We start from the raw sequence: 15,770 nt of genomic DNA, 5'->3' as shown, positions 1-15,770 counted from the left end.
GAAATAATGAGCAGAGACTATGCCTGACTGATGTTTCAAGAGATTATATCTTAAAGGGCTGTTTTGTTTTTGTAAGAGGAAAGGAAATCAGAATCAGGTATGCCATGCATGTTGTTCAGTATTTGATTAGAGTTGTTATCTTAAATCCAGTGTAATCACTGATTTATGGTAAACTGTGTTATAACACTGACCATGTTATTAACACCTTTAAATAAAACAGTGTTCCATGTGCATGAGAAATAAAATAAAGGCTATCATCTGTATAGGATAATTGCGCTAAGGATGCTTTAGCAGAGGTTTTTTCTTTTAGGACACTTTCCATTAGCACACACAATATTTAAAGTCTCTTTATGCATCAGAAGATAACCAGAGTGATGAAGGAAATGAGAGATTTTCTATGCATGTCTTAAGATTATCCAGCTAAATATATATAAAAAAAAAAGTCCCTCTCCCCACCCCCCAATCAATATATGGTGTATTTAACATTCTTTTCCATCTATTGTGTGCTATGCTGCAGGTTCTGATCCTGCTAAGAAATGATCCCTTGAAATTACGGGAAGTTGTAGATGTGATGTTTATAAAATTATTTCATTGTTTGTGTTTGATTCTTGCTTGGTATTAAGTGTAGATAGTTTAAAAGAGGAACACAGAATTTGCATACATGGTTGAATGACATCAAGGTAGCGGAATAGTGCCAGTGTGCTTATGTATTTTCTCTGCCTGCTTTTCAGCATGAAATGAAGCACTTTAAGATCTAGGGAAAGATGTTTATTTGAGTGAGTTTTGGATAATGGCCCAAACCTGCTGATTCTTCAAAGATAATTTATAAACTTAAACAGAAAAAATGGGATTTCTCGTTTTGAAAATTTCAAATAGGAACATGTAAAGCGTAACAAAATCTTTTTATTTTCAAAGTGGGAAAATTGTAGACATCTACCCTGTCCTTTCAGAAGTTTTGTTTTTATTTTTTTCTTTGGATCGGCAACTTCTGATCTGAAAATTCCAAACTTGTTGGGAAGAATGTTGTCTGTCAATAATGCTCGTATTTCATTTGTAGAATTATACTAGAGTTGCCACAGACAGGCATGTCTTCCCCCCAATCTCTTAGCTCCAGAAATACAGAGAAGAGCAAGGTGTGAGAAAGGCAGTGGAAAAGAGGTAATATCAGAACATTTCCTCCTGATCTTTGTTTTCTTCACCTTCTACATTTTCCTCCTGCTGTTGCTTCATCTCCCAATGATCTCCTATCGATTCATCTCTTGTCCGCGTTCCTTTCCGCTGAGACGTTCCCTCCTGAAATAGGGTGTGAGACCGTCACTGCCTGACACGGGGTCGAAATGTGGGGAGAATCAAAGGGAAATCTTCCTTTGTGTGTGGATTATGTCTGCAACCTAAACTACTTAGATTTACTGCTTCTCCTCCTGTGCGCAGGAGTTTCTCCAAGAGACAGAGACCGTGGCACCATCACATTCTCCTCAGCTTCCTGAGGGAGAAGCTTTACTGCAGTACTTTGCCTCTCCCATACCATGCTGCAGCTAATAACTGCTCTGCTTCTGGCTGTATCATCTTAACCTGCATGAGGTCCTTTGAAACGTTGTGGACCATGTATCAATGTGGGAGAAATTGGATGCACCAAACTCGGCAGTCCTAAGAGAGCGACTCCTTCATCTACGCAGGTCGCGGCTTTGGAAGGGAGGAGGTTAAATGACAGAGCGCCCATGGAGCAAGATGACGTGTTCAACAGCAATCGTGTCCTACCAATACTGGCTCTTCCAGTCTTGACCGGACGCATAGTCGCTCTTCCAGTCCTGGCTGGAGGCCACAGTGGGTTAAGTGGTGGACTAGGGGGCATAAACCCTATGCTGCACCAGTGCGATGGCTTTTTAGGTTTGAATCTGGCCCTGGCGTGTTGATTGCTGCCTCACGAGTTCAATTTCTAAGAGGGGAAATAGGACTGCTTTGTTCCGTTCGGTCACTTTAGAAATCACGAGAGCCAAGTTAATGCAGCAGTTGCTGCCGAGGGTTTAAAAAGAAATGCGAAATGAATTAAGATCTCAAGAGGGAAAACAAGCTTTTAAAATACAAAAATTCATCATGTAAAATATTCTAACTTAATTAGTCTGCAAGTGAGCCTCCCCTTTAGTTACCTACCAACACCTGATTTTACATTTTTACACTTGATGACATTGGTAGCACAGAAAACCCAGAATCTTAGACTCTGAGCTTGCAAGATGGGTAAAAATAAAACAAGGAAACAGAGTATTTTCTTCTCCTCCTTCAGTTTTGCAAATCGTATATTTTTATGATTATAAATAGCTAAATCAACAAACTTTTACTGACTGAGGATGTTAAGCACACTTTCATTATTGACTTTCGGTACTGTTTAAATTCCTTAGCGCTAAAAATTAGAACTCCCTTTGGAAAAGCTTGTAGCTTTTAGTAGATTTGGTTGGACTCCCCAGCAATAAGTAGTTAATAGGTAGAATGTGGCGACTGCAGCAAAACAAGATAATCAATTCCATCTGCCTTTCTAATTAATCATCCTTAATATGCAAAGTCAGGGCCATCAGGAATTTGCACAGTGAGCATACACTTTGAAAAAGAGAATAATAGTTTATCACTTCACTTTTAGTCGATTATACATGATTCTGACTTCTCTTTTTTTCCCCTCGCACAGAAAAAACTGAGAGGAGCCCCCAGCTGCATTAGCTAATCTGTACATGCAATGCACTGGTTAATTGGGCTGCGAGGACACCACAGATCCCAGAGTTTTGTTTTGTTTTGTTTTGTTTTTTTAACCAGTTTTGCTTTTTCTTGTCAGAAAAGGAATAGTTAAATGAGATGAATAGAGCACTCTGTTTGGGACTTCAGTTTTCCAGAATAAAATATGTGAGGGAAAGGTCTCATTCAGTTTTGGCATCACTTTGTTAAGTCAGTTGAAGCCAAGAAAGATTTGTTATTCCACACTGTTTGCCGATAGTAGAAAGTTTACATATTGAATTGGATTTTTCCCCCCCTCAGAGGAAAGAGAAAATCACTATGAATTTAAGGGACAAACCTCTCATTTGCTTTGCAGAAGAGATTGTTCTGTTAACAACTCATCAAGGAGGGAGGAAAAAAAAAAAGATAAACAGGATTAACTGTTTACTTTAAGTGAGCAGAAGTCTGGTTGTTTTTCCGAAGAAGAACACAATGTACTGTTGTATCTGGTTTCCAGCGCGGTGTTGATCACGATGCGGCGTGCGGCGGCTGGCAGAGGGCTGGGAAGGCCGCCCGCCCCCTCGCAGCGCCCGGCCGCCCGCCTCGCTCGCCGCGCGGCCGCCGGCCAGCGCTGGAGCGCGGCGCAGCGCTGCAGCCTGACACGAGCTGACACTGACCCGCCGCGAAATAACAGGGGCCGTTTCCTAGAACTCGCCACGGGCTGCTGAGAAGCGCTACCAGAACTCTCGTAAACATGCTACGTGCACGCCCGGGCCCGCTGCCTCCCCTCCGCTGGAAACGCACCTACGAAGTGCAGCCAGTAAAGAGGAAAAAATAGCATGGGAGAAAGGCAGAAGTGGCAAACCCTCCAAAAAAGAAGAGAAGGTTGCCTTTCTGCTGGAGAAGGATCCGCAGGAAGCTTTCGCTTCTGCTTTGGTCTGCTGCTGTTTATTTATTTTTTTTATTTTTTACTACTTGAGTGGTATGATGTGGCATTGAAGCAGCAGAATGTCTCACTGAGCACAGCAGCTCCCTAAGAAATCCTTCAGTATTACAATATTTCCTTTACCTTGCAGATTCACTGAAGAAGCACAGGTGCAATGCTACACGGTCAGCGATGTGTTTTAGGATGTTCTGTGCCTTCCAAAATGAGCAGTTTTTAGTGCTCACTTCATGTTTGTTTGTTTGTTTTAATAAAGTCTTTTAGGAACCCATTCAGAGACTGTGTGGTTTAGAAGTAAATCTAGTGAATCCACAAATAATATGTTCTTGAAAGATAAGCAACACCACTACTGCTGCTGCAGTGTTCTTGCTTCATTCCAGATACTGTAATTCTGTCGAGTGTTTGCCACGGAGGAGTTCGGACTTCTCTGAATCCTGTAGCTCAGGAGTAGGTTGCTACTGCAAACCCACTATATATATGTATATAGCCTCCTCTCTCAACTTAAATGGGATCCAGCATATAGAATGGACTTTTTGAGCTGTCCTAGTTTTCACCATATTATTCAGCTATTGTTTTTAGATCACCCTTTGAAGATAGGGCTTTTTTCTGATTTTTATATATAAGCAGATGAGCCGTAGAGAAAACATAGCACGACAAACAAGACGTGAAATGTTGCCAGAACCAGCAGTTCAGTGCTGATTTTCTTAGAAAGGATGGTGCTGAGCACCTTGCAAAGCGAAGATCTTTTGGCAGCGCTTCACCCACCGATGTTGGAATTCTTGGATGCCAAAACAGTAATTAAAAAGTCTTAAGGTAATAAAAATAAACAAAGAACTCCTCCTCAGATTCATAGATAAGTACTCTAAGTGGCTGGATGGTAATTACATATTATATTTGTAACAGGATTTTTCTATTGGAGATCATCTGTAATAGAGACTTGCAGTTTTCAACTGAGTCTGTGCATTTCTTAAATGTACTTTTTTCCTCTTGCTTAGGAAATCACGATGTACAGAAAAATCTTATTTTTTCTATAATGTGTAATGAAATAAGCAAGTGATTGCAATGGGATTCTGTGCTGAAGTGATGGTGCTGGGCACTGAGGAGCCTGAGGAACACAAGCAGCATCCTTGCTACCAGCATAGTGAGTCTAAAACAAGCTGGGATGATCTAATGTACTTGGGGTTTTTTTGTTACCACCCAAAATCTTTTTCTATTTATGTAACAAACTGAATGGAGTGTATCTTAGAAAAACGAGCATAAATTACATGCAGTTTCAGCATGGTGAGGGGAAGATATGTGGGTAATTTGTGGGGAGGAAGGCCTTCCTGGTTTGTTGAGGCTGAACCTTATCCAAGTTTTTAAGCAGTACTTAGGAGGAAGTTATTTTCCTTAACTTTCAGTATCTCCCAGACCAACTATTACTATAAATTTTTGTTTATATGGTATAATTATTTTCAGTGAAAACTATCAATATAGAACAAATTTAATATTCCTTTAGGAATGTAAGATATCTGAGGCAATCAGAAGATAGTGAAAATATTCGTCAAAAGCAGCTCTGTAACTGTTTGAAATTTTAACTTTGGCTCCATATGGTGTTTGAGTGGACAACAGGAATGTCCTTTTATCATTCTAAATGTTTGTTTACTTTTGAGAAAATTTTGCATGCAAATAAAATATACACATCAGCAGTTTAATGTTTGGAAAGTGCACTTAGAGACAGTGTGGGTTGGGGATTTTAAACAGTTCATTTGGTGCCATATGAAAGCTTCATAGAAAAAATGTTTTGCACAGAAATATAGTCAAGGCTGAGGCCATTGATTTCATTGCCAGTATCAAAGTCCTCTGTTTTTGTGCTACACCCATTCCCTAGAAATTATATTTGCTTCCCACCAGACAGTCAGTGTTTGACATTTTGAGTGAGAAAAATGAAAATTCTGCTGAGCTTCAGTCACTACGTGCATGTTCTGCATTCAAAAGCAGACATGCTGATATGCTTGGCCCATATGGGTCTCTTCCTATGCACAACAGCAGTTTCCCACGTAAGTATTACTTCTTCAGGTCATAGACAGAAAATAGTAGATGGAAGAATTAACCTGAGTGAAGAAATGGAAAAAAACAATCATCAGTGGGAGACTGATGAAAGATCTTGTGGAAGTTGCATTTGATTTTCCAGTTTGTGTTGAAGTAATTGACTATTCAAGGAAGTGAATAAAAATAATCTAAGGTTATTTTATAACCGCTCTCTTTTTCGTTTCTAACATAGGTATAAAAATGTAATTAACAACTTGGAAAATGCAAAATTACGGATTTGGCATAGTTACTGTAGTGAGTTATTTGCAAAATATGTTATATAAATATTTTGTATTGCATGTGTTAAGAAGTGCCTGCAAAAAATGATTCTTTTCCTGAGACTGGGGAGGCCTCTCTTACATATTTTCTATTTCAGATGCTGAGATAAGACTTGCTTATTTCCCTGGTGATATTCCTGTCACATGTGCAGCTTCCACCAATATTTTTGTAAAGACAGACTGGCTCTAGCTGGAGAGAACTTGCAGATCTGGTGTTAACTGTGCGCTCTGTTTCCTCTACAAGCGCCAGCGTTCTTGAACTGTCTTCCCCTTTTTCTCTTCCCTTTTGAGTGCTCCTATAGTTGTCTAATACAAATGTACGTGATCATAAACTCTACTTTTAAGTGATTTTAAACCTTCTGTTCTCAAGGCAAATGATTACCATTTTGATCGTCTTGGTACTTCAAACCAGAGCAGCAGCTTGGGTGCTCGAAATCTCTCTGCTTGGAGGGAGTTGTGATTAGGACTTTGCTTTGAGTCTGATGTTCCCCTTCTATAAACTGGAAGCAGTAGTCCTCTTGTCCTCCTCTCTACCTGTGTGCTTGGTGACCAAAGTATTAAAAGGGTTAGTCAGTGGCACTGTATTGTTGTCTTTTATTTGTATCATTCAAGCCATAGTTATTTTAGCTCTGTAGAGCTTTTCTGGGTATTTCCTGACAGCAAATGGCATGAAAATGGCATGAAATATAGAATGAAAATGTGAAACAATTTGTGAGCCAGTGAATATGGTGCCTTTTACAGGAAAATCCTTACAATGTTATGGAGAGAGAAAAAAAATAGTTGCCCCTTTGTGTGCCCTGAGTTTTGATTTTCCAGCAGTAATGCAAGTATGGTGAATGCAAGGACTGCACAATGTAAGGATACATTAAATCCTGGCAGGGTGGTGTCCTGCAGGTTACAATTTGAATCTAAGCCATATTAGCAGGAATTAATCAGCTCCACCTTGAGACTTGACCAGACAAGTTGCTGAATTGGAATTGTGTAGGTAGAGTGTTGTGCCTCTGGTGATTGAGAGAGAGGGGAGTTTTGTTTATGTGTGTGTATGTGTGTGTGCTTTATGCCTCTGCTAGGACCGTGCCTCAAGGAGATAAGAAGTCCTTCTGCCAAACAAAGGAGCAACAGCTGCCTCTTGGATGGTTCCGATAAAGAAGGAGCAAATATCACAGTTAATACAATTCAGCTAGTTTGCAGGCATTTCCCTGATCCTTCCTTTTCTTCCCCTTCCAAAGAAATAGTAACTAATGAAGTCCCTTGTGAGCACTGTGAAGGAGGTTGCATTTGTCTGCTCCTCTACGTTGCTTGCACTGTCTTGCATACACTGTACTGGATATCTTAACTATGAATGTGTAAAAGCTGGGGTGGTCCACATGGTTGTCCTCCTCTGCTACGGTAAAACAATTGTTTGTTAGTTAAGATTTTTAAAGACAAATCTCTGCTGCTTGTTTTCACAAGACACAGTAAAGGCCACCACAAGCTTCCCTGCATTCACCATCTCTTCCTCGGCCAGGTGTGCCTTTTGCTTATTCCTTCCCACTGGCCATTGAGGAAGCTGGAAAGTGACTGTTGGCGTAGGCACAAACTGAAGATATTTCTCATTCTTACTTCTCCAGAAAGTCAGCTGCCTGACAAGGTGGTGACTGTGGATATGTATGATTTTTTCATGTGTCATAAAAGTAGTAGTAAAAGAAAGTTTTACTCTTTCCCCATAAGGAGTGACTAACTAGGAGAAGGGCATGGCAGTGTAATCCTGTAATCCTCTCCAGATTTCCACTGGGAAACATTTTGTCCTAAATATCAGCACAGTCATAGAAATAATGCAGAGTAATCAGCCTCATCTTCCCCCTCCCCCTAGCCTTGCTCCTAGCTATTAGCAAATTAACAAAATCTTCCCAAGCTTTAGCAAGAGAAATACTGTATAATTACTTAAAAGGAAAAAAAAAAAAAAAAAAAAAAAAAAAAAGCTAATCTCTGCCTCACTTCTTATCATTCTCTATCCTGGCCCCCTTTGTTATTACTAGTGAGTCATACCTCACCTTTTCCTTACTCTGCATCTCCCACAGGCACTCCTCTCCTGGCTTTCACACCACCCTTCCGTCCTGAAATTAATTCTCTGTTCCTTTGCATGAGAAATTTCTGTTTCCAAAAGCATCTTTAAAATTCAGTTCTTATGCAGGGCTGCACACCTTGTTGTCCAACACAGAAAGGTGGTCTTATTTCCTCCCTGCCACAAACACCACTGATTAAAAAAAAAAGATAAAAACAGTCATGTTTCCCTTCTCTTTTCTAATAGTACAGTATTATGCATACTGGCAAGCCATTAATGAAGGTTGATTTTAGCTGATTAACTTATTCAGTACAAATGCCATGTTTTATAGAAGAATGTTTTGCGATAGATGCACAAACAAATAATAAATGCAGAATTCTATGGGATGGGGAATACCTCCTTTTGAAATTTCAGCATGTCTCGTAATTTAGATGCTTAGAGGTGAGTTTTCCTCTGGGTAGTTAGTTAGCTTCAAAGGGGAGAGAGAAATCGTGTGACAATCTATTGCTTTAATCACTACTAAACTTACTGGTAAAACTTAATTTACGAGAACATTTGCTGCAATATGGGAACAACATTGTAATGTGAGAAAATAATACAAATACACTTTTCTGGGAGTAAAGTAAAGTGAAATTAAGGAAAACGCAGTAGTGGTGAAGAAGTTAAGGCCTTGAATCAGGAGCCCCTGAAAGCCACTCTGCCATTGGCAGTGATGCTAACAGCATGTGTGAAATCTGTAAAAACAGAAGCCGTTGCAGAGAACATGAGAATAATCCTCTGAATAGATTGCTGAATTCTGGTGTATGTTTCACCTGATGTCACTGTAATCCATTAAACAGGAAAATCAGTTTTCACTCATTGAAGTATCTAAGTATCTATAGCATTAGCTATTTAACTAGTGTGAGACAGATCAAACACTATTAAGAATATTTCAAGTTGTCATCCTTTCATTTGAACTTTTAGTTAAACAGTGTTGAAGCAGGGAACATTTGTTCATAAAGTTCCATTCATGGAATTAGTTTGGGATGTTGCTTGTCTTCCAGTCTAAAATTGTATGTCTGAAGTTTCATTGAGGAATTCTGTCTTCCAGGTGAGTGGATATGTTCATATCATTTTAAATGCATATTAGAGAAATTATGACTACCTTTGGATACTCTTAGAGAGAATGTAATATATCGGGTGTCTGTTCACATGCATGATCCTAATAGGGCAAAAGTGTTCGGAGCGTGGTGCAAGAGGTTCTACTGCTCTGTGTTTCTCCATTGTGCTAGTAATCATGAACACGTTACTAGTATGAATGAGATTATTAGTGGTATAATCCTCAAATTGTACACTTCTGCCTCTATATACCAAACAATGGCATGGTCGTGTGATGACCATTCTCCTGTCATATGACCTGCAGTGTTCATGCTGCATACAGTAGTCAGCTCAAGTGGAAACTTCAGACTTCCAATCCAGTCTGGAAAATATGTTCTTGCCTATAAGTAGTTCTCCACACAATTTGGAATTTACTTCTACATAGTTCATTTTCAAGGAGCTGGTTAGATGACAGCTGGAAGTGCTTTGTGGCTATAGTGCTATCTTGGTGAGATCAATTTCATAGCCTGTTTAAGTTGCCCCAATGAAGGGATGAAAACATGGAAGTTGCATATTAATTCTAATATGAGACTTCCATATTTGACAGCAGCCAGCTTTTTGCTTGGCTTAAAAGGACTGGGGACATGTACTTCTAGTGACTGATGTCTTCAACACCAACCAAGTTAATTTTATTTGGGCAATTAACATGTCCCAGAAGACTTAATGTGAGCCTGGTGCCAGCTAGTCTGAGACTTGCTTGCATTTGATTATGTCTCACTAAAGATATGAAAAATTCCAGTGATCGGTTCACAGTTAAGAGACTGCTGAACACAGTTAAGACATTTGTGACACAAACTCAGTTGGCCCTTTCTTGCATCAAAATATGAAGGCCTAATTTTTCACAGTGAACAGTCACTGAATGTTTTGTTAACATAAGTAAAACTGTTTGCTTTTTTTTCCCTGTTCCCCTTAGTCTGGTTTTCAGGAATGTCCAGAGCGTATTGTCCCTGTTTTTCCAAACAAAACAATGAGAAATTTCAGTCCACTCAGTTAAAGCTTGACAAAGGTTTTTTAAGTGACTGAAGGGTCCTAAGACAGACAGTGGCAGGCAACTGTAGTTATTCTGCTTCTGGGCCGTCATGTTCGTAACACGACATACTCTTTGTTCTGTTGAGTTGGAGATGATCTTGTGATACTTACCCACAAGGGATCTTCTTGATTGTTTTATATAGGAAATAAAAGGAGTGCTAAAGCTATTGAAGACACAGGTTTGTGTTGTTAGGACAGTCGCTGGTTCTCTGGGCTGGGAATGTCACCCATCCCAGAGCTAAGAGTACATATCTTTCCAGCCTGCACGTCGCTACAGATACAGGGAAAACATGGGAGCCTTCATTTATGTTCAGTCCTGCTACTCCCTGTCCCTCAAAACCAGCACTAGAATGTGAAATATGAAGGCTCTCAGCCGATGCCTTTGCAGTTGCTAATGCCAGAAAGACTTTGAGGTTGTATTTGGTGCAGGATATGGCCCTCTTGAGGCTTTAAGCTGGTTGAAGTTGGACAGTTCGCAGTGAACAAGGAAACTGTGATTAATGGGCTTCCTAAGCTTTCCTGCATGGTTTCCTTCCAGGGAGGTGCAGGAGCTCCTTTCATTTTAAATGTGTATTATAAAGAAGTAATAGCTACTGTTGGATGCTTTCAAGGTGCATCTAATACATTATATGATGTGCTCCCAAAGCAGTTCGAGTTGTCTTGTTCAGGAAAGAGGTAGTTTTGTCAGACACTTTTAAAATGAACAGAATTCTGCTGCCTATCGCATTCCTAATCTTTAGTCGGAAACAAAGATGCTTGTGCTACCCTCAGAGGTAATTCTTGTCGCTCTTTCCAAAAGTTTCCATGCTTAACTGCTTCTTTCTGGGGGGGTTACACTAATCTTGTAGACAGCAGCCTCCTTCCCCCAGTGCTCCATGACTCATGGTATCATTGCTACTCATCTCAGGTGCAGAATCTTGTGAAATGCATTTTTGACTATCTAAATGTATGACATCCACTGATTTTGCCTTATCTACTTTGACAGTAATATCTTCTAGAAATACCAGCAAGTTGGTTAAGCAATACTTCCCAGCCTTGGTCTCATAGATTGCTTTAATCAAATGGTTTTGTTTAGCAGGTTCTTTAATTACCTCCTTAAAATAGTTCCTCGAGGCTTCTTCATACCAAAAATTGAATTTACTAATCTATAGTTTCATGTTGGTGTTTCTAAAAAAAAGGAGGGGAAAAATGTGACACCTAACTGGTTTTGAATCCTCAGAACTCTTTTAAATTCAGTGAAAATGTAATATTAATTTTACCAGTTTCAGCATCTGTGATTATAACTTGTGAAATGTTGCTTTGTTTACTTCTAAGCAGAATTTGTATGATTATATATACTACGTATGCACACATGCGTACATACGTGTATGCATTTACATCATTCCTCTGTCTGCATTGCAGAATTCACCTTAAGTTAGGGAAAACTCAGCCTTCTTTCTTCTCAACTGCATATTGCTTTGCAGTTAGTTTATCTGCTCCCCAGTGCAAGTCTTTTATTCTCAGTTTCAGTCATGCTTCACTATTTCATTTGTGGGCTTCCTGCAAATGTATATAAGAAAATCTGTAATGCTGTTGATTTTATTTACTCATACCAGTACCAGTATTTACTATTTAATAGGAAATCTCTAGTTATTGTAGTATTGCAGGCACTGTTCTGAGGCTAGTAATACAATTTTTAGAAATTTGCCGACTAGTTTGTTATGAACAAAAGCAATTCAGTAACAGAGGAATGTTTTGCAGGTTATGCCTCCTTGTCCAGGATGCCTATGGGATGTTTAGTGAAGTACAGTTGCAATCCCTGGATTCTGCAGAAGGCATTGAACAGTATTGCAGAAGATGGGAAGGAAAATTTTGCTGCTTAGCTGGAATGAAAATTTTGCAGAGAACCACAAGGGGAAGGTGAGGACAATTCATGGGGAAATGCGTTGAAGTGGGCAGAGACAACGTGCCATTTTATTTATTCCAGCAATCAGATGGAAGAACTGAATCAGGCTTTGTTCTATTAACTGCTTTAATTGCCATATTCAGGGCATCAAGTAAGCCTCAGCTGGATCAGACAGTGGTTGACCCAACCGTACTCCAAATTTCACATAAGTAAACTAACACACAAATGCACATTTAGCAAAGAAAGTTACAGAGAAAAATTACCTAATAAATTGTTGCATTCAGGAAGGATAAATGTTATCTTCCTCTTCAGTAGATTCAAAGACTTAAAAACATTAGTTTACTTCCTTTTCTTTTCAAAAATGTTGATTACTGTGTGTTTCTCTACTTTGCTGTCCAGTCTGGGATGACATTTCAAGGAAAGAATTTTCCTTAATGTATGAGAGCTAAATTCAGTTAAACCTATATGCTTTGGAAACACAATTTAAATGTCTTTAAAAAAATCTACTGAAGCACAAAACCATTCTTATTTTAGAATAGGAATGTCACAGGTTTTGTGAAAAATCTCCCCAAATAAGTAACAGATTGAATTGTGGTACCTGTTTAATTTTTATAATTCTGTGATTCCTTTAGCATTTTTAAAATAAAATATCTTTAGTTAATTAAGAGAAAGCTCTTTATAGAGACAAGATATCTTGTGGAATATCTTTTTAAGGAAAGTGGTATGGTGTTTGCATGTGGAGCTATGTAAATGTCCTTAATTTGGTTCAACTCTCACCATAATTTACTCTGGTGCAAGTGTCCCATGTAGATAAACCTTTGATACTGGAATGGCTGTGATATTTTTGCTGAAACTCCACCCCCCCCAGTTGAAAAATGCTGTTTCATCAGAACCAGAATGTTTCATGGAAACATTGTCTACTTTGGATACAATTTTTGTTAGGAAGACTTTTTTCAGGTCCAGAGGGAGTGAATGCTCTCTCTCTCTCAGTTTCATTTCATGAAAACGTTCAAAAAAGTCTCATTTTTGCCTCATGCTGGAACAAAAACAAATTTCAAAGCCTTGAAATGTTTAGTAAAATGGAATTGCTGTTTTCCAGCCAGCCCTGTTCAGTATGCTTTTCTTTTTATGTGCTTTCAGTGTTAATTTTCAGATTCTTCAAGCCTACTTGCATTTTTATGGATCTTTAATGACAAACACGTTTTCTTATTTAATTATTTTTTTGGCTTTTTTTTTTCAAGTTGCATTTTTTCCAAACAAATTAAATAATAGCTTTGGAATTCTGGATACAAATGAAGTTTTACAACTGGCTGCTGGTGTTTCCAGTACTCTGCCTAGCTAATAAGAGACAGACTTTTTCTAATGTAAATTCTATTTCAAAGCAGCAGTAACTTCTGGCTATTCTGAGGATGGTTTGACAACACTCTGCTGAAAATGCTGGTGGCTAAGCTGGAGCTGTGCTGATGGTGATGCTGCTAGGAAACATTAAAAGAAAATGGCTAGCTGTAGCTGTAGGGACAGTGCAGTGGTAAAAACGTGATTTCTTTGTAGGTGAGGGAGTTGTGTGTAAGGATTTTTTTTTTCCTTGATTGTTTAGCCAAAGTTCTGCTTTATAACTTGTTACTCTTAAATGTTGGGACACATTTTGTGCCTTCTAGGTGTGATGGAAATGACAGTAAAGCCATAGCTGAAATAAATATAGGGGAGTACTTATTCACAGAGAGTGTAATCAGACTGTGGAACTCATTGCCACTGGATAAGTGGCTCACAGAGCCAGCGGTATATCTGAGCACATGATGGGATATGCCTGTGAGTGCCCAACCTTGGCTTGCAGCACATGAGTGAATAAAAGCTATGTGGTCTGTCCTGCAAGAAAGACTGCTGCCTTTTTTTTTTTTTTTTTTTTTCCAGAATACCAATTGATTTTTGGAAGGACAAGGCTCTTAAACTGTTTGCTTCCTGGAGTCTGACAGTGGCTTTTTAATATGGATAAAAGGGAATAAAATGTAGGAAATAAAAGGGAAAAGTCATGATTTTTATTTCTGCCTTTGGAACACATGATCTGGAGGAAGCTAAAAACTCATACAATCCCATATGTGTATGTTGTCCCACAGTCACATGGATTGTAGTCTTTCTTATAGAGACAGAGTGCTTCCTCAGACCTTCTGCGAGATGAAGGAGATTTTCATTTACCAGGTACAAGAGTTACTCAAATGTTTTGCATCGATAGACTCCTGTTATTGTTCAAAAATTTTGAGGGATCATTATCCATCTGCATCATCAAGTATTTAATTTGAAATACTGTCCAGCATGGTTCCACTAAATGCAATTTTAAAATTACTCATGTAAGCTAAAGCTGCATTTCAGACTAAAATCTGCAAAAATGTGTATTTTGCATCCAGGTGACAACCTGGATCTGAACTTAACTTGAATGGACCTGTACTGTATGATGAGTCAAAGAAACCAAACCCTTTTCTCCACCTGATAAGAAAATACTTGTGTTCCAAAAGAAAAATGGGCTAAGAACTTAAACAACTATGTCATGTCTTGACCAAGAACAAGCCTGTGCAAAATTAGATTTATAGTAATCTCATATATGAAGCCCTGTTAATGTTGAACGTTGTTTTTGAATACCCATATGTTTTTAAAAATGGTGAAGAGATCAGCTGTAAAGAGTTACAAGGTCATCTGAAAGTCTTTCATTGATTTAGGTGGTTTTCAGAATACCACCTAACCCAAACTCCGTGGAAAACACTCCCCCAAACCATCACGGCAAGAAACCTTTCCCTTGGTAATCAAATAGAGGAAGTGGTATTTCTCTTTGCAGTCCAGTTTCTGGCAATCGTGTAAGACGGATGGACATGGCTGAGTCATGGCTAAGTTGCCGTATCGGTGGCAATATCTTTCAATATCAAAACAGTTCAGTATCTTTTTTAGAGCAGTTCTTCTAGTCTGTTTTTGAGGCAATTGAGTAAGGGAGGAATCAGGTCAGAATCAGTACTGTAGCAGCTGAATTAACAGCATATATGTGGTTGAATATCTGTTTCCTGATACAGATATTCTTCTCCCTTCTTCCTTTTACACATACTTGTTGCCAAGTCTTTTCTGCAGCTGTTCCCCAACCTGCACATTTAGGATCAGCAGAACAGAGAGTGAAAGTTATGATGGTTTAAATAGAGAAAACTGAAAAATGTTCGTTGATCTGTCACTCGATGTTTGATCCTTAGTCTATTCTATCTCTCGTCCTCTCACTGCCCCATATGTCAGTCTTTTAAATTTAGCCCCTTGAGAAAGAGGAAGTGAGATTTCTTTGGAGTACTGCTAGAGATAGTAGTATCAGTTAAAATCTGCATGCAGTGCAGCTAATATGTAACCTTCCTATTCTAGTAGATCCCATTTTTTCAAGTACTTCCACTATAACCGGTAACTAAATGGATGCAATTTGATGCAGGGACAGAGCATTCACTGAAATATCTCAGGAGTAAATAGCCTATAAATTGCCATAATCTGCTTTTATTCTAACAGCAATTCAATTCAAAGAGTGAGATAAGCTTGCAGTTGTGTATCCGTCTTATGGACAAAGATGCTGGTTTTATGTTTTTAGGCCTGACTGGAGTTAGGCAGAGGATAATAATTTATATTTTGACTATTTGTGCCTTTTCACCTGATTTGCCAGTGTGTTGT

General features: G+C 38.9%; 1 protein-coding gene across 1 annotated transcript in view; it reads left to right on the top strand.

Annotated features, from left to right (window-relative positions):
- Window positions 1-15,770, top strand: part of SPIDR (scaffold protein involved in DNA repair) — a 202,661-nt gene that overhangs the window by 163,512 nt on the left and 23,379 nt on the right. The window contains exon 11 of the mRNA XM_085316261.1: window positions 11,942-12,100. Coding sequence (XP_085172387.1) covers window positions 11,942-12,100 — 159 coding nt within the window. The remainder of the gene's footprint in view (window positions 1-11,941; window positions 12,101-15,770) is intronic.

This window comes from Rhea americana, unplaced genomic scaffold (genome assembly GCF_003343005.1).
Source record: "Rhea americana isolate MKP2758 unplaced genomic scaffold, rheAme1 scaffold_46, whole genome shotgun sequence".
Taxonomy (NCBI): domain Eukaryota; kingdom Metazoa; phylum Chordata; class Aves; order Rheiformes; family Rheidae; genus Rhea; species Rhea americana.
Note: the sequence above shows the minus strand (reverse complement) of the source record. Positions and strands in the feature narration are given on the sequence as shown.